At 48.2% G+C, this 21,872-nt stretch overlaps 1 protein-coding gene across 3 annotated transcripts in view; it reads left to right on the top strand.

Annotated features, from left to right (window-relative positions):
- Positions 1-21,799, top strand: part of PLEKHA2 (pleckstrin homology domain containing A2) — a 65,178-nt gene extending 43,379 nt beyond the window's left edge. For all 3 annotated transcript variants that reach the window (XM_043893534.1, XM_043893535.1, XM_043893536.1), the window contains exons 6-12: positions 5,222-5,362; positions 5,886-6,032; positions 6,362-6,430; positions 6,818-6,888; positions 11,012-11,075; positions 17,398-17,475; positions 17,908-21,799. In XM_043893534.1, the coding sequence (XP_043749469.1) occupies positions 5,222-5,362; positions 5,886-6,032; positions 6,362-6,430; positions 6,818-6,888; positions 11,012-11,075; positions 17,398-17,475; positions 17,908-18,270 (933 nt within the window). In that variant the 3' untranslated portion in view covers positions 18,271-21,799. The remainder of the gene's footprint in view (positions 1-5,221; positions 5,363-5,885; positions 6,033-6,361; positions 6,431-6,817; positions 6,889-11,011; positions 11,076-17,397; positions 17,476-17,907) is intronic.
- Positions 21,800-21,872: the final 73 nt, after the last annotated feature.

The raw sequence follows: 21,872 nt of genomic DNA on the forward strand, positions 1-21,872 counted from the left end.
CCCTAAGTCTGGAGTTTGCTAAATGACAGAGCTGGTATTCAAGCCCGTCATTCAACCTTCTGACTTCCGAGACCTGGAAGGGTTTATAAAAATATGAAAAGCAAGCAGCAGATGTAAAAGTTAGTTGACATACCACTTTTACATTCATGGCTTCTTGCTAGCCTCATGAAAACCTCAAGTAGGGAGGGCAGGAGTGATCATCTGGTTTATAAATGACGCAGTGGAAGTGCCTGGGGATCAGAGTGACCCACCCAGGTTCAGGAGCCAGTAACCACAGATCACTGGTCATTGAGTGCTAGGTCACTGAGTCCTTGTGATTGAAGATAATGGTCAACATATGGTATTCAGCCAAAACTGCAGACGCCGAGGGGGAAGGGGGTGGGGTGAATTGGGAGATTGGGGTTGACTTATGTACACCACCATGTATTAAACAGGTAACTAATGAGAACCTCCTGTGTAGCACAGGGAGTTCTGTTCAGTGCCCTGCGGTGACCTCAATGGGAAGGGAATCCAATAGAGAGCAGATTATCTGTGTACAGACAGCTGACTCACTGTGCCCTACAGCAGAAACAAATACAACACTTAAAGCAACTATGTACCCCAATAAACATTTTTTAAAAAATAAAGAATTGGGTTTGCTCGGAGTAGTATTCCTGTGTTAGTTTCCTAAGGGCTGTTGCAAATGGTGGATGGTTTAGAGTAACAGAAATGTATTCTCCCACAGTCCTGAGAAGTCTGACATCAGGGTGTCGGCAAGGCCCTCCATGTACCCACTGAAGGCTCAAGGGGAGAATACTTCCTTGCTCGTTCTAGCCCTCAGAGTCTTCCCTGGCTTGTCACTGCCTCCCTCCACTTCTGCCTCTGTCATAGTATGGCCTATGTGTCTGTGTGACCCCCTCCTCTTAGGAAGATGTGAGTCACTGCACTTACGGCCCACCCTAAACCAGCATCAGTTCAGTTCAGTTGTTTAGTCGTGTCTGACTCTTTGCGACCCCATGAACTGCAGCATGCCAGGCCTCCCTGTCCATCACCAACTCCCAGAGTTTACTCAAACTCATGTCCATTGAGTTGGTGATGCCATCCAACCATCTCATCCTCTGTCGTCCCCTTCTCCTCCTGCCTTCAATCTTTCCCAGCATCAGGGGCTTTTCAAATGAGTTAGTTCTTCACATCAGGTGGCCGAAAGTATTGGAGTTTCAGCCTCAACACCCGTCCTTCCAATGAACACTCAGGACTGATCTCCTTTAGGATGGACTGGTTGGATTTCCTTGTAGTCTAAACCAGCATGGCTTCATCTTCATTTAATTACCTCTGCAAGGACCCTAGGAGAAGGCAGTGGCAACCCACTCCAGTACTTTTGCCTGGAAAATCCCATGGACAGAGGAGCCTGGTAGGCTGCAGTTCATGGGGTCGCTAAGAGTCAGACATGACTGAGTGACTTCACTTTCATGCAGTGGAGAAGGAAATGGCAACCCACTCCAGTGATCTTGCCTGGAGAATCCCAGGGACGGGGGAGCCTGGTGGGCTGCCGTCTATGGGGTCTCACAGAGTCGGACACGACTGAAGCGACTTAGCAGCAGCAGCAGCAGCAAGGACCCTATTTCCAAATAAAGTCATGTCTAAGGTTATGCGTGGACATCTTGGGGAGACATCATTCAACTCACTACATTTTTTCGAAAGGATTAAAAATTGGACAGTGAAATTATAGCACACCTTCCCCTACCACAGTTGGACTATTCCTCATAGTCTTGCCCTGTTTGTGGGAAGAGAGTCCTTGCAAATTTCATTTCATGATGCAAATGGAACCCCGTGGATCTCCTGCATCAGGGGACCCTTCACCAGGGAGGGGACAGGGTGGTGGGAAGGGGCCCTGTTTCACTGGGATCTTGGGAGATGGACAAGCCAAGAGGATGCCCTTGTTTTTAAGACCTGGCGCATGGTTATTGGTGAGTTTGTCCTCCGCAGTCTGATTCACCGTCTCAGGAAGTGTAAGCAGCTTTGGAGAGCCAGGCGGTTGGTCAGAGGGAGCCGATAATGCAGGGGCGTGAGCAGTGATGACCAGCTGTTCTCTGGGTGGGCTGATGGGTCGAGAGGCAACACGACACCCAAGCCGCCAGGGGTCCTTTTCCGGCTGTCGTGAACTCGGAAAGGCTACTCCCCTCCTCCTTTGCTGGGTTTCAGGAATTCATTTGGATCACTAGGGGGCAGGTGTGCTGTTCAACAATGGACATATCACTGGATACCCCAGCACTAACCCACATCCCAGAAGGATTCCACTCACCAGAGCAAAACGCAGAGGAACTGGCAAGGGTGGTCCCAGAAGGTGGTAGGTAGTGGTGTTTAGCAGTGGCCATGACTTCATTTTAACGAGCTTTTCTTTACCTCATCTATGAAATAGAGAAATGGATGCCTACCTAGTAAAGAGGCCTGAGATGAGTAGTGATGCAGGAAGAGAGGAGTACTTCCGTCGCCTGGCACTGAGCAGAGACCCAAAACAACTGTTGTCTCTCAGAAGGAAAGGAGAGGCGGGATTTCTGACCTCATCTGCAGAGGTGGTGGGCAGAGGTCGCCCTTGACTATCTAAGCTGAGTGCACAGGCCAGGAAGAAGGGTCCTGTCTTCTTTCTGGGGCTCCAGTGTTGATCACAATGGTCTTACTCCTTTAAATTAGATGCATAGGGGTGTGGTCCTTCATTCCCATCCTTGGCAGGCAGAGTTAGTTCTCCTATGGCCCTGAGCTGTGAACTTCCCCCACCCCACTTCCTGGCTTACAGTAGCTTTTTAAAGTTAATTAGGCTGCTCTAGGTCATGTATGGATGTGAGAGTTGGACTATAAAGAAAGCTGAGTGCTGAAGAATTGATGCTTTTGAACTGTGGTGTTGGAGAAGACTCTTGAGGGTCCCTTGGATAGCAAAGAGATCCAACCAGTCCATCCTAAAGGAAATCAGTCCTGAATATTCATTGGAAGGACTGATGCTGAAGCTGAAACTCCAATACTTTGGCCACCTGATGTGAAGAACTGATTCATTGGAGAAGACCCTGGTGCTGGGAAAGATCAAAGGCAGGAGAAGAAGGGGACTGCAGAGGATGAGATGGTTGGATGGCATCACCGACTCAATGGACATGAATTTTAGTAAACTCTGGGAGTTGGTGATGGACAGGGAGGCCTGGCGTGCTGCCGTCCATGGTATTGCAAAGAATCGTACTGACTGAACTGACTGAGATCTTAGTTGCAGCATGTGGGATCTAGTTTTCTGACCAGGGATTGAACCCAGGCCCCCTGCATTGGGAGTGTGGAATCTTAGCCACTAGAGCACTAGGGAAGTCTTGCAATAGTGTTTTGTTTTTCTTTTTTAAACTTTTTTTTTCTTTTACAGTTTTTAAAGGTTACTTTCCATTTAAATGATTACAAAATATTGGCTATATTTCCCATGTTGGACAATATATCCTTGAGCTGTGAGCTCTTGAAAGATCTGGATTCTTAGGTCTTTCTAGCTTCCAAGGCTGTAGAAGAAGTGAAATAGGATGTTAGGTTTTCTTTTGGGGTCTGCAGTTACTTTCCTGGCAGACTCACATGGGGTCTTGGGTCCTCATGAAGGACAGGCTTTGTGATGTGGTGGGGACTGAACCAGCAGAGTTCAGGGACTTGGTCTCTGCTTAGGTGTTAATATTAATCATGGCTTTGGGCAAATGATTGGACTGCTCTGGGCCTCTCTGGTGATGAAAGATTTTCCAGTATAAATGAGAAATGGACAAGGTGGAAGAAAAGCGGCAACATGAATGAGGATAGATGACCTTGGGTTGGGAGGATGGTCAGGACTGGGACAAACAGAAGAATCTGTTCCCCATCCAAAGATTGAACTGCTGCTTTGCTGGAAAACAGGATTGTTTTGTGTGAAATATTTCAGATTTCAATTGCAGGTTGAAAAACATACTGGATAGGACAGACGAGACATAGTTGGGGCAAGTCTGCCTTTGGACCACCAGTTTGCAACCTGTGGTCTCAAACATGCCCTAAAAATTCTGTGATTCTTTGATCAGCTGGAGAGGATCAAAGATAAATCATTTTGCAGAAAGGTGATATTTTGTAAGTGCTAGTAAATTACATTAATCAAAAGTTATTTAGAGGGACTCCCCTGTGGTCCAGTGGTTAAGAGTCCACCTGCCAATGCAGGAGATACAGGTTTGATCCCTGGTCCTGGAAGATCCCACATGCCACAGGGCAGCTAAGCCAGTGCGTCACAACTACTGAGCCCAAGCGCTACAGCTATTGAACCCGCATGTTGCAAATACTGAAGCTCACTCACCTAGATCCCAAGCTTTGCAACAAGAGAAGCCACCGCAGTAAGAAGCCCAAGCACCATAAGGAAGCATAGGCCTGGCTCACTGCAGCTAGAGAAAGCCTGTGCAAGACTCAGCACGGCTAAAAAAATATAAATTAATTAATTTTTAAAAAGTTTACTTAGAATATCTTAATTAAAATATTTTTGTATTTTTATTCGTATTTAAGTGTTTGAATTTATATTCTCTTACCAGTTTGATGACCATGACAACTCTATGACTGTGTCACTCATTTAGTGACAGGTCAGGGGTTACACCCCAAGCCCTGGGACATGCCCCCCAAGGCCTGTACCATATGCCACAGGCGTCTTACCTACTGCCGAGCATCCTTTCTCCCATCTTTATGTTCCCGGCTCCTTTTCATCCTCCAGGTCACTGTTTCAGCATCTCTTTCCCCTGGAGACTTACACCAACCACGCCCATAATGCCAACCAGTCCACTGGAGTAGATGGCCTGATGTCATTCTCAGCTCCTGTTTTATTGTCTTCAAGGCACTCGCCACGATTTGTAATTTTCTGATTGTCAGTCTTGCTGTATGTTTGTGATCAGTCTGCCTGATCAGCGTGGGCGTGGAGGGAGGGCAGGACACGTGTGTGTGTTTGCTGGTGTATCTTTGGTCTCTAGCCAGGCAGGGGCTGGCTCACTCAGAGTCGGTGCTCAGCGCATTTGCTGAGTGTGTGCCTCTGTGTGTGTGTGTGGTGGGCGTGGTTTGCTGAATTCCTCCTATCCTGGTTTGGATGGATGGAAGGACATGGGGGGGAGGGGTGTCTTACTATAACTCGGCACATTAACTTTCTTCTTCCTCTCCGCCGCTCCTTGGTCACCTCCCTGCTTTTTCAGGGCTTTCTGTTCCTGGTTAACCACGCTGTCCTTCTTCCCAGGTACCCAAAGCTGGGAACCTGCCCCTGACGACCGAAGTTCTCAAGAGCCTAGCAACTCCTCTGGCCTTAGAGAAGAAGCCACAGGTGGCCTACAAGACAGAGATCATTGGAGGGGTGGTGGTACACACGCCCATCAACCAGGTGCTGGGGCCTGGGGCTGCCAGGCTGGGGCAAGGGGTGCGGGGGTGTCCATGGTGTGTCCGTGACATCACAGGAGGGCAGGACCGAGGAAAGGGCGGGGGTGGGAGAGCCCGTGCACGTGGGGTGATGGAGAATACAGACAGTGCAGAGACTGAGGCCGCTGCATCGGAAGCTTTGCGGCCAGGACGGCTCTGCATCACCCACCGGGACTGGCGCTTGTGAAGCAAGCGGGGAAGCGGGCCGAGGGTGGCTGGGAACAAGCTCACTGAACCTCTGCCTTGTCTGGCTTGCTTTCGCAGCCCTTCCCTTTCTCCTGGGTCTCCTGGCCCTCCCCAGCCTTGCTTTGTGAAAGCACCCTTAAGAGTGCCTGCCCAAGGCGAAAGTTTACTTTCTGGTTTATTTCTCATTTGACTGCCCTCGTGGGCCAAGAGGAAGAGGGGACGGGCCAGGGAGGGTGGGGAAGGCGGGTGGGGCCGTGTCAGGAGCAGGGAGGCGCTAACCCTGCCGCCCCCTTTCCATGTAGAACGGTGGGGATGGGCAGGAAGTGGGTGAGCCGGGCTCCCACGCCATCCTTCGGAGGTCTCAGAGTTACATCCCCACGACCGGCTGCCGGGGTCCCACCGGGCCGCCCCTCATCAAGAGCGGCTACTGTGTGAAGCAGGGGAACGTGGTGAGTGTCCGCGAGGGGAGCTGAAGGGGTTTCTGGGGACCCCCGGAGCCAGTGGGTGTGGGCGATCCCGAGGGGAGGGCAGATTGCTGGGAGGAGGGTGGAGCTAGCCACGCCCACACCGGTTGATTCTGGGAGGGGCGCAAAGGAAGCTTGCGCCCTGCAGGCGGAGGTGCTCCCAGGTGTTTCCACAGAGGAAGAAATCCTGGGCTCCTCACCGCGGTCCTCCAAGATGGGACCCTGGCCTTTGCGGGGCGGGGTCCCCAGGAGCTTAGGACCAGAATGCACCCCTGGGGACCTCTTCTAACATTCTGCTCTCTACCCTTTTACAGCGCAAGAGCTGGAAGCGGCGCTTCTTTGCGCTGGATGACTTTACCATCTGCTACTTCAAGTGTGAGCAGGTGTGTCGTGGCTCTGGGGCCCTCAAGAGACGTGTGTGTGTGTGTGTGTGTGTGTGTGTGTGCACGCGCGCATGTGTGTGAGCAGAGATGTGGGCACAGACTCATCTGTGTGCTGGGAGTGTGCGGCATCTTAGCTCTGTCCAACTGGTGTGGGCAGCTTCACCATGATATTAAAGTGTCCTTAACGGACTCCCCCCCGTGTGTGCTGAGAACCGCAGAGCATCTTCTTAGATTTTTTTGTTTTTCTCCTCTCAATTTTTTTCGAGACCTTGTCTTGTTTGCGACCGGGTTTCAGCCAGTCATGTCTGATGATAATGGCTGGCTGGTCCCAGTAGTGGCCTTGGGCAGACAGCCTCATTCACTCTGTCTCCCCGTTTCCTCCCCTAGGACCGAGAACCACTTCGTACCATATTCCTCAAGGATGTTCTCAAGACCCACGAGTGTCTGGTCAAGTCTGGGTAATTGTCTCTGCTCCTTCTCTGGTCAGAACCCAGTGTGCCATCTTCGCTGTCCCATTACTTCCTGTCTGAGGCTCTGTTCCAGAGCCTTCCTTTAAGAGCAGGAGGCCCTTGTCTCCCTCACATCTGTGGCTGCCTGTCTCCATCCAAGTGGTCACAGTGGCAAGATGGTGTGCTGGACCAACCTGCCTGCTTCCCAGCCCTTTACTGTCACTCCTCAGATGAGCCTATGTAACACTGTCCTCATGGAGGAAAAGAAAGAATATGGACCAGAGGAGAGAGAGGTCCTTCTCAGGTGTCGGATGCTCATTGCCCAGGAGGACTGACCCTCAGAGAGCAGGGGTGGGGGGGTGGTGTAACTTTATCCTTAGTCACTCACTTTTCAGCACATCTGCTCAGAGCCCTGTTGGTGCCAATGCCTCTGACCTCAGCTTGTTTTGCGTTTTCTCTTCTCTTCCATTTGACAAAGTTCCTGATACCTTCTTTTAAAAAAAAAATGTTTATTTTTGGCCATGCTGGGTCTTTATTGCTGTGTGGGCTTTTCTCTAGTTGTGGCCAGCATGGGCTACGCTGTGGTTGTGGTGCACACATAGGCTTTTCATCCTGGAGGCTTTTGTTCTTGTGGAGCACAGGCTCTAGCACATGCAGGCTTCAGTAATTAGGCTCGTGGGCTCAGTAGTTCTGGTTCCTGGGCTCCAGAGCACAGGCTCAATCGTTAGGGTGCACGGGCTTAGTTGCTCTGCGGCATGTGGGATCTTTCCAGATCGGGGGTCGTCTCCTGCCTTGGCAGGTGGATTCTTTACCACTGAAACACCAGGGAGGTCCCCTGATGTCTTCATAACACAGGCCTGATTCATGGCAATGCTGTCGGGCAGGAAGAAGAAGTGTTTTTTAAGATGTTCCTCTTTCCACCAGGAAATGGTTACCTTTCCAGGGCCATGGAGGGCAGGATGAATTTGGGACCTGGGGCCCATTCAACGGCTCTCCCATATCCGACACCCATACCGATGCCCTTGGAGCCAAGCTTTAGAGACCCAGGGGCGTCTGGGCACCTGGCGGTCCTCACTCGGCCCTCCGTCTGCAGTCTGCAGGGGCAGTTTGCCGTATGTCCCTCCCTGGACTGTGCGTGCAGAGCCAGTGTCACCAGGGGAGCTGATGACGTCAGGCTGACTGTTCTCATGTGAAGGCGTGGGAGGGTCTTGCATGAAAGCGAGGTGCTCTGTGGCCCAAGGAAGTGGGGACTGTCGTGAGCCTTGCACACAGTTGCAGAGTTTAGAAGATAAGGAAAGTTCCCACCGATAGATTATCATTTGTGAGAGCAGTTACAGATGGAAGTTCCAGAAGCGTGGCTCTGGAGGAGACCATGGGTGGAGGAGAGATGGGACCTGTTCCCGACCCTGGAGGCCTGTGCGGGTCAACGGGTGGGCTGGGGTGGCTTAGAGAGCCCAGATAAGATTCGGTCCTAAGAGAGCTTCACACTTCACATGAGCCGCTGACCAGAAGTCAGACTGAACTGAGAGACAGGCAGATACCCAGGGAAGGAAGCTCCCAGACACTGCAGGTTCCAGGCCTGTGAGACTAGACTGCTCCCCAGCCCAGTCAGGGGGGTTCTGGGCATCTGGGTAGTCAGTTAATGTTTGTTGAATTAAATTTAATTTAAAGGCTTCGTAGGAGAAGGAAATGGCAACCCACTTCAGTATACTTGCCTGGAGAATCCCATGGACAGAGGAGCCTGGTGGGCTACAATCCATGGGGTTGCAAAGAGTTGGACACGACTGAAGCAGCTAAGCACGAAAGGCTTCATGCAGCCTGAGAAATGGATGCAGAAAGGGTGGGGATTTCCTCCTGGTTTTGCCTTTTTCTCCCCAGCAGTTGATTACATGATGTATGTACGTGCATGAATGGTTTGAAAGGTTAAACCACTGTAGCCAGAAGGAAGTGCCATCTCTTCTCAGATACTCAGAAAGGGACTGCAATAGCTAATGACATGCATTTCAGGTGAGCACTGTGTGACCTTCTTTTTGCACCAGATGCCGCCTATAACTTATAACTGATCTTTATGGTGATAGGCTTGATAGAGACGGGCTTCTGATTTCCATTGTACAGCTGGAGTGCAAAGGCTCATGAAGTTTTAAACATATTCCCATTTACCATATTCCCATAATACCATTTCCCAGTGGAGTCAGGATCAGGCCCTAAGTCTGTCTGACTGCCCACCCCCCGCCACCATAGCTGTCCCCTCCCCTGGGGGTCTTTAATCTCTTGCTTCTCTTTTGCCCACATGCCCCTGTCACTGGCCATGCGTCTGCCATTTCCTTCGAGGTGCTGATTCCTGAAGCCAGCCCCGCCTGTGATCAGTCCTGTCTTTTCTTTCTTCCATTAAAAAAAAAAAAAAAATTTTGGCCATGCCGCTCGGCATGTGGGTTCTTAGTTCCTGGATGGAATCCATTATGGAATCCATTATGCCCTGCAGTGGAAGCGCAGTCTTAACCGCTGGACTGCCAGGGATGTCCGCCTGCGGTTAGTCCTTTCTTGGAATCATTTAACTCTCGGCATGTAACACACACTTCAGCATCTGACTCTATAGTTTTGCTTTTAGTGTTCTTTTATGGGGAAGGAGGTGGATCTCCTGCTCCTGTATGTTCCCCCAGAGACTGGATACACCAGGCAGGCGTTTCACCCTGGAAATCATTTCGGCCATTTGGAGGCTTGTGGCTAAGCACCAGCTACTTCTAGCCTTCTTCCTTGCAGAAGTCAGATCCCTCTTACAAACCTCACCCTCAGTTTGAAGCACCTTCAAGTGGTCCACGCTCTCCTTCCCTTTCTCCTCTTTCTCATCTGGCCCCCTCCTGAGAGCAGGGATTTGGTGAAGCGGATGTGGTTGCTATGTGGATGGAGAAAGGCTTTGGAAATGAGAGATTTGGGTCCCTTAGGAGAGGCACCTGGTGGTGGAGTAATTAAGAGTGTAGACTCTGGAATCAGACCTGGGTTCAAATCCTGACTGCTGTTTACTTACTTCGGTGCCATGGACCAGTCACAGAACCTCTTTGAGCCCAGGTTTCCCCAGTGGGGAAAGTCTTATTGCCTCCTTGAATGGTGGTGAAGATTGGATGAAATAGCGCATCTCAAAACACAAAGACAGGGACTTCCCTGTGGTCCAGTGGTTAAGACTCTGCACCACCAATGCAGGGGGCATCAGTTTGATCCTGGTTGGGAAACTAAGGTCCCACATGCCATATGGCTCAGCCAAAAGATTTTTTAAAAAGCACAAATAATAGATTGGTGGTTATCAGAGGTGGAGGGTTGGGGGTGACCAAAATGGGTGGAGGGAGTTGAGTGGTACAAACCTCCAGGTATAAAATAAATAAGTCCTGGGGGTGGAGTGTATAGCATGGTGACTATGGTTAAGGGTACTGTATTTGAAAGTTGCTAAAAGAGTTGATCTTAAAAGTTATCATCTTATCACAAGAAAACAAATTCTAACTATGTAGCATGGTGAGTGTTGCCTAGACAGTGATCATTTGCGGTATACACAAATATCGAATCATGTTGTACACTGGAAACATTTACTGTTTTTTTTTTTATGAATATGCTGTTATATGTCTGTTATCTCTCTATAATACATACAAATAAATAATATATGTATATAATATATATATATTTAATGTAGATATAATGGATATATAACAGCTTGTGTTTTTACATGTGTGTGTTTGTATCCAATAAGACTTTCATTACTTGACCCTAAAATCCCTCAAAATGGTACCTCTCACAAAGCACTTGATACATCTTGGCCACTAAAGAAACACAACTGTAGGCAGTGTGGGGGTGTGGTGCATATGAGGCAAGAGGTCTTAGAAGCAAAGGAGCTTTGTCTTGTGAGAACTGGTAGTGGTGTGTACTGGGGAGGGGGTGGCCCTGGGGATGGTTAAACCACTGGAGATCCTCCAGGAAGTGAAGCTGAAGGAAACACGGCAATGCTTTCTGAGGCAGGGGCTGCAGGAGGAATGGCCTGTGAACCCCCTTTTTATGGTAGGCAGCACAGGTACCCGTCTTAGCTTGAGTCAGGTCCCCAGTGGGTGACCAGCATACCTGGTAACGTTCTTTCCCTCTCTCTGTCTAGCGATCTGCTGATGAGGGACAACCTGTTTGAAATAATAACCAGCTCCAGGACCTTCTACGTGCAGGTAAAAAGCTCCTCCCCGACGCGGAGAAGATGGGGACTTTCCTTCTCTGTGGCGAGCGTGCTTGCAGGCCTACTTTTCCCTTTGCTTTCTCTTTTATTTTGTTCGAAGTTTCTCGGCGGTAAATTTAGCCCCCTGATAGCCAGTCCGTGTCCCGTTTCATTCTAAACAGGATGTTTGCCCCCAAGCTTCCCAACCATAAAATAATAAGAGCGGCCCGAGCCACCTCGCTGGGGACGGTGAGCTTGTACCAGCTGCTCTCAGCTGCCGGGCGCCAGCTAAGCAGAGAAAAGGAGAACTGGTCAGTGGTTTCACTTCTCCCTTGGAGGGTATTTATAAGCCCCATCTGTGTGTGGACGGCGCTGCGTGCGGAAGGACCAGAGCACAGAGGGCCCTGTGCGGGGCCCAGGTGCATAGCCAGCTGCACAGAGAAAGCCATTGTGTGGGCGCAGACCGTTCAGCTCTCAGAAGCGTCTCCCCTCCGCCCGCGGCTTTGGAGTTCTCCCAACTCCTCCTCAGATCATGGGAGCTGGAAAGGCAGATTTCCAGCCTCTAGCACGGCCTAGACTTTCAAGGCCTAGTCCCCACCCCGGCCCGCCTAGCGGTCAGTCCACAGACGGCGTGCCCCCTGACTCCCCCGCCTTGGCGATGCTGCTGCCTTTCTTGTACCAGGGCTGCTGTGGGGTGTGTTGGTTGAAATTTGGGGCCTCCCTGCACATAGTTTCTCAGGGCTCCCTACATCCTCCCCACTAAACGCCCTCCTTTTTGCGAGGTCGCCTCTTAGCCATTTCGTGAGCAGCCACGCCCTCCAAGCGGGTCCCCCTGGCTGAGCCCAGCAGACCTGCTGACAGCCGGAGGCATCTGTGGGTTCCATTCATTCAGATGAACACCCGGGAAGAGCCCTGGAAAGTGCTGGGGCCTTCGAGCAGCCTCCGTGCTGTTTGGGGCCAAAGTCTGAGCTGTAGGTACAACAAGAACTTCCAGTTCCTAGATTTGACAGATATTTGTAGAGTCTTCTCAGAGTACAGGGCGTTGCCTTGTCCTGGGGACCCGACATTCAACAGAACAGATCCTGACCCAGAGAGGGAGACAGTCAAGAAAACCAGCAATTAGAACAGCGTGATGGGGGGCGGGGCGGGTCGGCGTGTTGGGGAGATGAACACAGGCGACCTTTTAGGGCAGTGAAACTATTCCGCGGGCTTCCCGGGTGGCGCTAGTGGTAAAGAACACCCACCTGCCAATGCAGGAGACGTAAGAGACGGGTTCGATCCCTGGGTCAGGAAGACCCCTGGAGGAGGGCATGGCAACCCACTCCAGTATTCTTGCCTGGAGAATCCCCATGGACAGAGGAGCTTGGCAGGCTACAGTCCATAGGGGTCGCAAAGAGTCGGCCGCGACTGAAGCGACTTAGCACGCAGGCAGTGGTTTTGTATGATACTGTAGTGGCAGATGTGTGAAATTGAATTTTACAGCACAGAGTATTAACCTGTAATATATGCAAGTTAAAAAAATCATTTAGACGGTTGGGTGATCCCAGTATGGCATGCAGAATATGACCAAAGAACCTACGTGTGTTATAGTATGAAGCAACCTCACTCATGAAGGTGGGGGGGAAAAATAAGAAAGTGTGAGAAGGGCTACCCTTAGAGTAAGTAGTGGTTGCTATGGGAACTCCTAAGAAGGGTACCTCCCCTAGTCTCGGAGTTAAGGGAAGTTTCCTGAAGGAAGATGGAGGAAAAGTGGCCCAGGGAGTTGTTGTCACTAAGTCATGTCTGACTCTCTGTGACCCCATGGACTGCAGCACGCCAGGCTTCCCTGTCCTCCACTATCTCCTGGAGTCTGCTCAAGTTCCATGTCCATTGAGTGGGTGAAGGTATCTAATTATCTCATCCTCTGTTGTTCCCTTCTCCTCCTGCCCTCAATCTTTCCCAGCATCAGGGTCTTTTCTAATGAGTTGGCTGTTCGCATCAGGTGGCCGAAGTATTGGCCCAGGGAGAGGGAACAGCAAGAAGCATGTGAAAAAAAAAAAGCCTAGAGGTGCTGGAAAGCTGATACAGAGGGTCATTGTTAAAAAGCTGTATTTTATCCTGCGGGTTAGGCCCTTGGAGGTTAAGCTGGGGCAGTGACCCAATCAGATCTGCCTCTTAAAAATCCCACTTGCACAATGGCGTAAGTTTCAGAGCCTTGTTTTCCTCGTCTGTAAAAGGGAGATGGTAGTCCTTGATCCTGGCCACTTCGATGGGACCCTGGACCCTGGCAATGAATGTCCTGGCTGGTGCGGTGTAGTGGCTTGGCAGTGTAGGGGACGGATAGGAAAAGGGTGAGACCGGAGCCATTGGGAGGCTATTGTCGTGGTTTCAGTGGGGGATAAAGAAGCCTGATACCGGATGGGTGAAGAAGAGTGGAAAAATTTGAAGAGTCCTTTCCAGGACTTTAAAGTTGATTGGATGTGGGATGAAGGGAGAGACGGGAGGTGAAGACCCTGCCCAGATGCCTGGCTGGAGCCTCAGGGCGACTGATAGCAGCCATCACCGCGGAGGACGGATACATGGAAGGAGGGGCTGTTGAGGGCAAAGGGAAGCCTTGCACGGGTGGTTGTGTTTGTGGTTCCTGTAAGATGCCCAAGGTGACCTGATAGGACAGCCCTAGAAGGATGGTGCCTGACGTGGTGGTGGTGCTAAGTAAGCATTTGTCAGGTGAATGATGATGCCAGGCGAGTCTAGGACAGAGCTTTGGGTGGAGATAGTCACTTGGGAAACATGAATGCAACCAGGAAGTGTTCAGAAGACACTGCATCGTAGGCAAGAGTGTCTGCACATTAACCAGAACCTTATCATCACTTCTGTCCTCCTTTTCCATCTGCTGTCAGGATGAAAGAACCCTCACATGGCCCTGAATAAATAAATGAGGGACTGGGCAAATCTGTGTATAGCAGCAGACTCAGAAAGTTGGAGAAGAGTAGAGATTAAAACTCTTTAAGAATATGTATTTATTCATTTAAAAACAGCCACCGTAAACTCATTTGTGTTATCACAAGTAACATTTTATGAAAAATAACTCTGTTTCTAAAACAGAGAAGCAACAGGAGTAGCTTTTTTTTTTTTTTTTTTGGTATTTTTGCAAATCTCTTTAATGGCTGGCTTATTGGAAGACAGCAGGGTTCTCAGATCTGCTTCTGCATTCAATCTGTGGCCATATGTTGTTTTGATGGAAGAGTATGAAGAAAATCTGGCCCCGCAGAGACATGTATTTGGGAAAAGGGGATATTTTAATCTCTCTTTCAGATGACTGTGGTCAGTTTTGCCCTCTGAGTGGATCATACGTGGCAGGGCTGTATCTGAAGGTGGGATTTGCTCCTGGGGAGAGGGTTGGGGTGATTAGCTGTTGGAAGGGAGGGCTGCAGAGGTTGGGAATAGAATTGAGAAGGGGCTGCCTAAAAATTCTGGGCAGTTGCAACAGAAGTAACCAGTAATATATATTGGAAGTCTCTTAATTTTTATTTTTAACTGCAGCATGAGGATCTTAGGTCCCTGACCAGGGGGTTGAACCTGTGCCCCCTGCAGGGGAAACCACTGGACCACCAAAGGAGGTTCTAGAAGCCTTTTATTGATGACCTGTTAGAATTCAGTGCTTAAAACCGTTGCATCTGTTATAATGCTGATAGCAGATCCTCAATCAAAGCTCATCAGACTGCAATAAAAACCACAGTCTGCAGTGATTCATTTAATACCCTTTGTTCCTCTCACCTCAAAAACTGCCCTCAAGGACAGAAACCCTGCTTTTTCTTTTGAACCAAGCACCAGAAGCATAGCACACACTTAAGCAGACCCGTAAGAGATGAACATATAAGCTTGGCACTTCCCTTCTTGTTCTACTGAGTTTTCAGCCTTTTTTTTTTCAGTCTCTTAGTAATTCACCATAGGGTGGGTGGATTTCAGCTCTGGTTTTTACCTCTGGTTCATGAAACTACCTTTGTGATGTGGTTTTAAAATATTTTTGAGTTTCTGATGAAAGCTAAGCACAGGCTTTCCATAAAAGATAGATATACTCATATACTGTAATCGTCACACATAGTTTTGGAGGTTTCACTGAATTTCTGTCGTCCGTGGAGTCCAGTTCTTAAAACTACTAATAGAGATTTTAACTGTGAGCTCAATAACATAATATTCTATTTCTTCTCACGTGGGATCAATATCCGCCTTTCTATTTGAAAAATATTTTAAGCACTAGAATATGTTTATCCAGAGAAAAGCAATATCTCAAAGGCGAGTTGAAATATAAGATAATTTTACTTTAAATGTCCAAACTATAGAAATAGAGATGAGCATTTATGAATAACATTATTTATAATAGAAATAATGATCAATGTATTTTCAAATAACCCAAGGAATCTGAGAGACTTCAAGAAATGTAGAAATATGTACAGAAATCCTTAGGAAGGCTGAAAAGAATACAACAGAAAACAGGTAGGCAGTGAAGACCTGGTCAGCTTCCTGTCTGTAAACCATTTTATGGAGTTGATAAATAAGCATATTAAGAAAAAGTATGTTATCTTATTTGATCCCAACAGTTTGATCCCTTTAGAATTATATGCAGTTTGAATATGAAGAAAATGGAAAAAAAAGTTGTAGGGGAGAAGGCCATGAAACATTTATAATATTGGAATTTAAGGCTTCATTTGAGTCCCTCATATAATAATAATAACAGCAGTGATAACTAATATGAAGCCCTTTCTGTGTATCAGGCACTTTCAAACTGCTTTGGCTAAATGAGTTCATGTAATTTTTCCTAGTAGTTCTACTTGTGGATCAAGTCAGCTAGCCCTGCTGTAAGTAAAATGCCTTCTGGAAGAATCTTGGAGACTGTGTCTTGGTTCTCTTTTTGGACTCGGGATGGATTTATTTTTCTGGGAAGCCACCGGGCTGTCCAGTAACTGGGAAAAGTCCCAGGGAAAGAGGGAGCAGGTGGACTTGCGTGAGAAAGTTCTTCCACTGGGGCACCCTTGCTGCCTCTCTTTGGCCCAGCGCACTGGGGTGTGAAACTGCTCCTCTTGTCAGTGTCCTGCACACATCTAACCAGGGAGGGTTGGTTTGGCGTGACAGGAAGGGGTAGGCGGGCTTTTTGTTTGAGGGTTTTAAAAAAATCAGTCGTGTATTACCTTGGTGTGTAATGAAAAGAGAAGGAAACATTTTAGGGGTGAGTGAGGGGTGTATGTGGAAACTTTTGCGGGGCCAGCCTGTGATTGCACTCACGTGTGCCCAGGCACGCAAATGCATGCTGGTAATTTGGGGTGGCTCTACCCGAGGAAAGTGCAGGGAGACAAAGAGAGGTGAACAAATGGAAGTTTCTGAATGTCAGGCCTTCAGTCTTGGTCCCAACTCTGTGCCTGATGTCACGTGTCACACCGGGTAAGGCCTCAGTAAACGTTTGCCAGGATCACTTGAGCTCAACCTGCTAAGCTGGAAGGCCCTAAGAATTCCCGGGGCTCCCACCTGCTGAGTCTCAGCCTGGGATCTTCCTTTCTTCACAGATCCGCTGCTGCCCCCTTCTGGGGTTGCTCGGTATTTCTAGGGGGAAGTCGGGCTACACTGCATTTTGCAGGATCTCAATTCCCCAATCAGGGATTGAACCCTCACCCTCAGCAGTGGAAGTGCGGAGTTCTAACCACTGGACCACCAGGGAATTCCCAGGGCAAGAACTTTCTAAGGGCTCAGCAGTGCGGTACGCATTGGTGAGCCAAGTGCTGCAAGTCTAGTAACTGTGGAGGCCTGGGTGGGACTCAGGACAGACCCAGATCGTTTGTTTTTTGAGAGAGGCAGCTTCTCCAGGAACTGGGCCCTGTTCCTGGAGAAGCTGCCTCTCTGGGAGATTTTGCAGAGGATTTGGTTTCAGTGGGACTGGAGCTGGAAGTGCGATTATTTGTTCAGATAGCTATAGTAAAACAGAAAGATGACTGCTTTGGGTATCTGGGGAGTGGAATCAAAAACAGCCCTAAACTTTGGGCTCTGGTTTTCTGAACCTCCTTTTACTTTTCTGTGAAACAGGAGGTGAGGCCGGGCTGATCTTGTTCCACAGGGGGTGAGGGACTTCACCTCTAAGCTCTCCTTCTCTCACAACCATTGTCCACTTTATTGATAAGGTGACAGAGACAACTTTGCTGGGGGAAAACAAATATCCTCAGAGGTCCGAAAGCCACTTGGATGATCTCTGAGAGCCCTTCCTGCTCCAGTGGTGTGGTTTTCTGAACTTAGAATTGAGTCACAGACGTGAAAGCTGAAGTCGCAGTGCCGTTCGTGGCTCTGTACGTGCCTTGGGTGTTTTGCAGGCGGACAGTCCGGAAGACATGCACAGCTGGATTAAGGAGATCGGGGCAGCTGTCCAGGCCCTCAAGTGCCACCCCAGAGTAAGTCATTTCCTTCCTGCTCACAGTCACTGTCAGCCTTTCGATGAGTTGTCCCGAGTGGGCGGGTTTTGGTGATGTAGGCAAGCAGCCCGGAGCCCAGATGCAGCAGAAACCCCAAGCTGTCTTGTTTGTTTTTCTCTTTCCACTGATCTGGGTACAAATTTTTATTTCTGTTCAGTCATTGGAGGAGGTGAGGTAGAGTTGGATAGAGAACCAGGGCTTCTGATGTGTCCTACACATCTCCCTCCCAGGGAGTCTTTGACACCTGCGGAGTGAACGCCGCCGCTGGACATAGTTGACTTCTGTAGACATGTATCTCTGGGCCTGTGAGGAGGTGATCCTGGGCGGAGGGCCTCTTCCTGGGCCTTTGGGACAAATGTTGTCAGGAAACCTTATTTTTCTTTTTTTCCCTCCCTCTTTTATTTTCCACAGGAGATGTCCTTTTCTCGGTCCGTTTCTTTGACCCGCCCTGGAAGCTCCAGCCTCTCAGGGGGGCCCAACTCTGTCTTGAGCAGAGGGCGGGTTCCTGGGGAGGAGAGAAAGACCCTCTGCAAAGCCCCCTCCCTGGCCTCCTCCTGGCAGCCCTGGACACCCGTCCCCCAGGCCGGGGAAAAGCTGCTTCCCACGGAAGAGACTTCTGAGGACTCTTTGTTCACGCCTCGACTTGGGGAGAGCAGTACATCTGGGGTGCCACCCAGCTCCCGGATAAGGCACCGATCGGAACCCCAGCACCCCAAGGAGAAGCCATTTGTGTTCAACCTCGATGATGAAAATATACGGACCTCTGATGTGTGATGAGACGCAGTGCCCTGGGAGGGAGGGGGTGGACTCAGACAAGGGGCCGTGACTCGGTGTCTCCATCTGATGCAGGACAATCAGACATCTTCCTGGCACTCGCATCCCTGTGGAGCCCTGGAGTGGGAATCCAGCTGACTTTTTACAGAAAATGAGTGCAGTGTTTTTCATTTGGGAAGGTCACTAGGTTAGACCTGTCGGCTTGCTTAGTGTGCCTCTTGCTCGACTCTTCCACGGTCCACCTGGTGAGAGGAGGTTGGAAGTCCAGTTTCATTCCTAACCAGTTTTTAGTTCCTTGTCTTTGTCTTAGCTTCTTCCCTTTGTTTTCAGGCCAGGCCAGAACCTTAAGGCCAGTCATTTGGTCTTATCCTATTCTTATACATTGGCGGAAGTTTGACTGTGAAGTGGGAGGGTGGTAACTAACCCAACTGAAAGGGTAGGGGGGGTGGTGGTGGTTGGGGGGGTGGGGGACCCAGGCTCCAGCTTGGTCAGGATACATTCTAAGGGATGGTGTTAAAATCTGGGGGCTCATGGGAGGCCCCGGATGTCAACCAGGGAGATTCCGCCCCACCCCCCCCACAGGGGACCACCATAAGGGAAGAAATAGGGGCCTTTTGAAGGTGTGGGGGACTAATTCAACCCCAGTGCATCAGCCAATTTTGAGAATTACTCTGTTCTCTTTGAGATGTTCTTTGACCCCAAATACTGTCGCCATGAGAGACAGACCTGCCCGCTCTGTTTCTGTGTCAGACCCTTAGGATGGGCTGATATTATCAGTGTTCAGTGTTGAGAACGAAACAGACATTGCCCTTGATATGGTGTTAACTGAAATGTGTTGGAGGGTTGATGAGTGTATGGTAATTCACTTGTGTGATCCATCAGAACTCTATCTTAGAGTTTGAGAGTTGCTATAAAGCAGGTACCAGGAAGAGATGGAGTTTAGTTCACCCAGCTAAAATGTTTTGATTCATGTTTTCCCGACAGAGGAAAAAGCCTCTTTTAGCAAAGACAGATTATCTTGGGTCCTTGCCTCTCAACTCTTCTTTCATGGGCTGATACTAGTCTAGTTTTCAGTGCTGTATATAGTATACCTGGCAGATTTGATTTCTTTCTGTTCTTTGTGTTGCCTTTTGGATGATGCCTTGTGTCTACTTGCATGAGGACACCTCATCGTCTGATGAGGTTCTGTGTACTTAACACCGAGGAGATAACAAAGTTAGCCTTGACAGATATTTATATTTTTAACAAAAATAGAAGCTGTGCATAGAAACATTGATTTAGAGGCTCTGCATTACTGGCTAGAGATTTCCCAGGTAGAAGAGCATAGACTTTATTTCCCATCCTGTATTTTAGGATGTACCTTCTTCCATTTGTCAAGAAATACTATTTCCAGGGTTCCTGGGAGAATCTGTCTGTCCAGCTTATGTGGTGAACTGCTACCAGGGTTCCCTAAAGGGAGGGAATTTTGACTCATTTCTATCTATAACTTTGTATCAGCTAGATGAGTTAATTTTTGTCTTTAAATTAAAAATTAACAAATAGAGCAGGAGACTAAGAGAAGCATTTTTACCTAAGTCAGTCCCTTCCCCTCCTGATGTTCACATCCAATGGCAGCAAAAAACATGTGGTCAGAAAATCCTTAGTGGCTTGAGGGAAATCTGTTTCTTTCAGGCAGGGTAGTTTCCTTGTCAGGTTCTGAACTTTTCTTGACTGAACTGCTTTAGTGATAAGCTTCACTTAAATTGTTTGGCCCACCGGTCCTGGTTTGAAAAAGGAAATCTACCCTGAATTTCTCTTTCTTTCTCTTTTCTTTATTCTGAAGCCTCTTATATACTTTTGTCTTGAAAATCCCTTCTTTGGGGATTACTTATTTATGAGTAATCAGGTGACAACATATTTCAAGTCACCCGATTTCAAGAAGCCATTCCCAATTCTTCAAGTTCTTTGTCTCAGGTTTCATCTTCAAAGTTCCCACAAGAAAATTCTTTGGCTAGGTCAAAGAAAGTGCACAGAGATACAGAACTAATAAAAATAAACTAGGAACTTTTGAGATCTCTTATACATTCCCTGACTCATGGAAAGATGTCATCTCTTGGTGTGTCAGATGTGAAAATCTACCCATTTCTTCCTCTCTTTTCAATAATCTCTCTGCTAGATTACTACTGCTAAATTAATTGGCCATTACAGTAAGCTGTTTCTTACTCAGTAAGAGCTGTTTTGAGAATGTATTAAACATAAATCCAGATTGTATTACCATGATAGAGGGAAAACAAGGATTCTAGTTGGCAGATACTTGGGAATTCCCAGTTAGAATGTTGTTAACGTAGCTCCAACACCAGATAAATATAACTATCTTCAGTGAAGCCTAGAGGCATGCTCATTGCCAAATCTTATTTCAGAATCCCTTTTGTGTCCATTGTTTCTTAGCCTCTGGTTAATTTCACATCATACCTTTTAACATCACTACACATATGAGCCAAAGATGGTGCATATATGACCAAAGTGTTTGGTTTGAAATGTGAAAAATGTGAAAAGTGGAACCAAATGGGAAAAACAGGGCAGGGATGCAGGATCGGTTAGTAGTTAAGTGCATAGGCTCTGGAATAAGTCTTGTTTCTTTAAAAAAAGGAACCAAAAAAGGTACTGCATTTTTGTGTGTATATGGGATAAAAGCATTTTCTGAGTTGCTGTTTTTCATAAGACTTTAGTCGTGGTCTTGACCCACTGTGTCTAACAGTTTCAGGTTCTTGAAAGTTAAGGATTTGCTAGCTCAGGGTCAGCTGATGGCTGGTGAACGTAGTTTGGCCTTTTGCATTCTGTGAGATGACAGTTCTACTAAGATGTCCATCAAGTAAGGTGATCTTAGGTGAAAACAGAAGAGGTACACATCGGTTTCTGAATAGAATGCTGGGCTCCCAGAGTCCAACTTCATAGGTCACTTGAAGCAGAAGGGACTTTTTTTGTTTTTCTTACCTCCCCTCCCCCACAATGTAACTGTGGTCTGATATGGACTAAAAGGATCCAATAGGTAAGTGGCAGATTCAGTAGCTGAGCTGTGAGATTAGATATGTTTGTTTTCACTGTTAACCAGATAGACATAAGGAGGTAGTAACTAGCATTTTGGAAACTGAGTTTCCCAAATTAGCTTTGTTTATAAGCTTCCAACATGTCAGAAATAGTTTCTACCAGCCATCACTTTCTATTCCCTTACTCCCCTTTTCTCTCTGTGTTATTGCCTGCAGTAGTGAATTACAGTCACTCATGCCTGGTAGAGTTTGAATAAAGTGAATATTTGGCCCAAAACCATACTGTTTGACCCCTTACCCGCTGTTCCAGAAGGTGTGGTATGATCCTGTGTTTTGAACCAGCCTGTTTCAGCTGAAATGCACTGACTTGCAGCCTGAGCTGAGTGCATGGAAACTCTTATGCTTCTCATTTTATGTGATCTCCTAATTGGTATGTAGCAAAAATAATTTTCTAAAACTGTTTTGTTGCTTGTTTTGTAATAAAACCACGTGAAATACTGAAATGTGGTGCATGTTTTCCTAAGGCTGACCGTCTGTCCGTGGGTGGGTGATGTGTCTTGTCAGTCTGCCCCCGTT

This window comes from Cervus elaphus, chromosome 32 (genome assembly GCF_910594005.1).
Source record: "Cervus elaphus chromosome 32, mCerEla1.1, whole genome shotgun sequence".
NCBI lineage: Eukaryota > Metazoa > Chordata > Mammalia > Artiodactyla > Cervidae > Cervus > Cervus elaphus.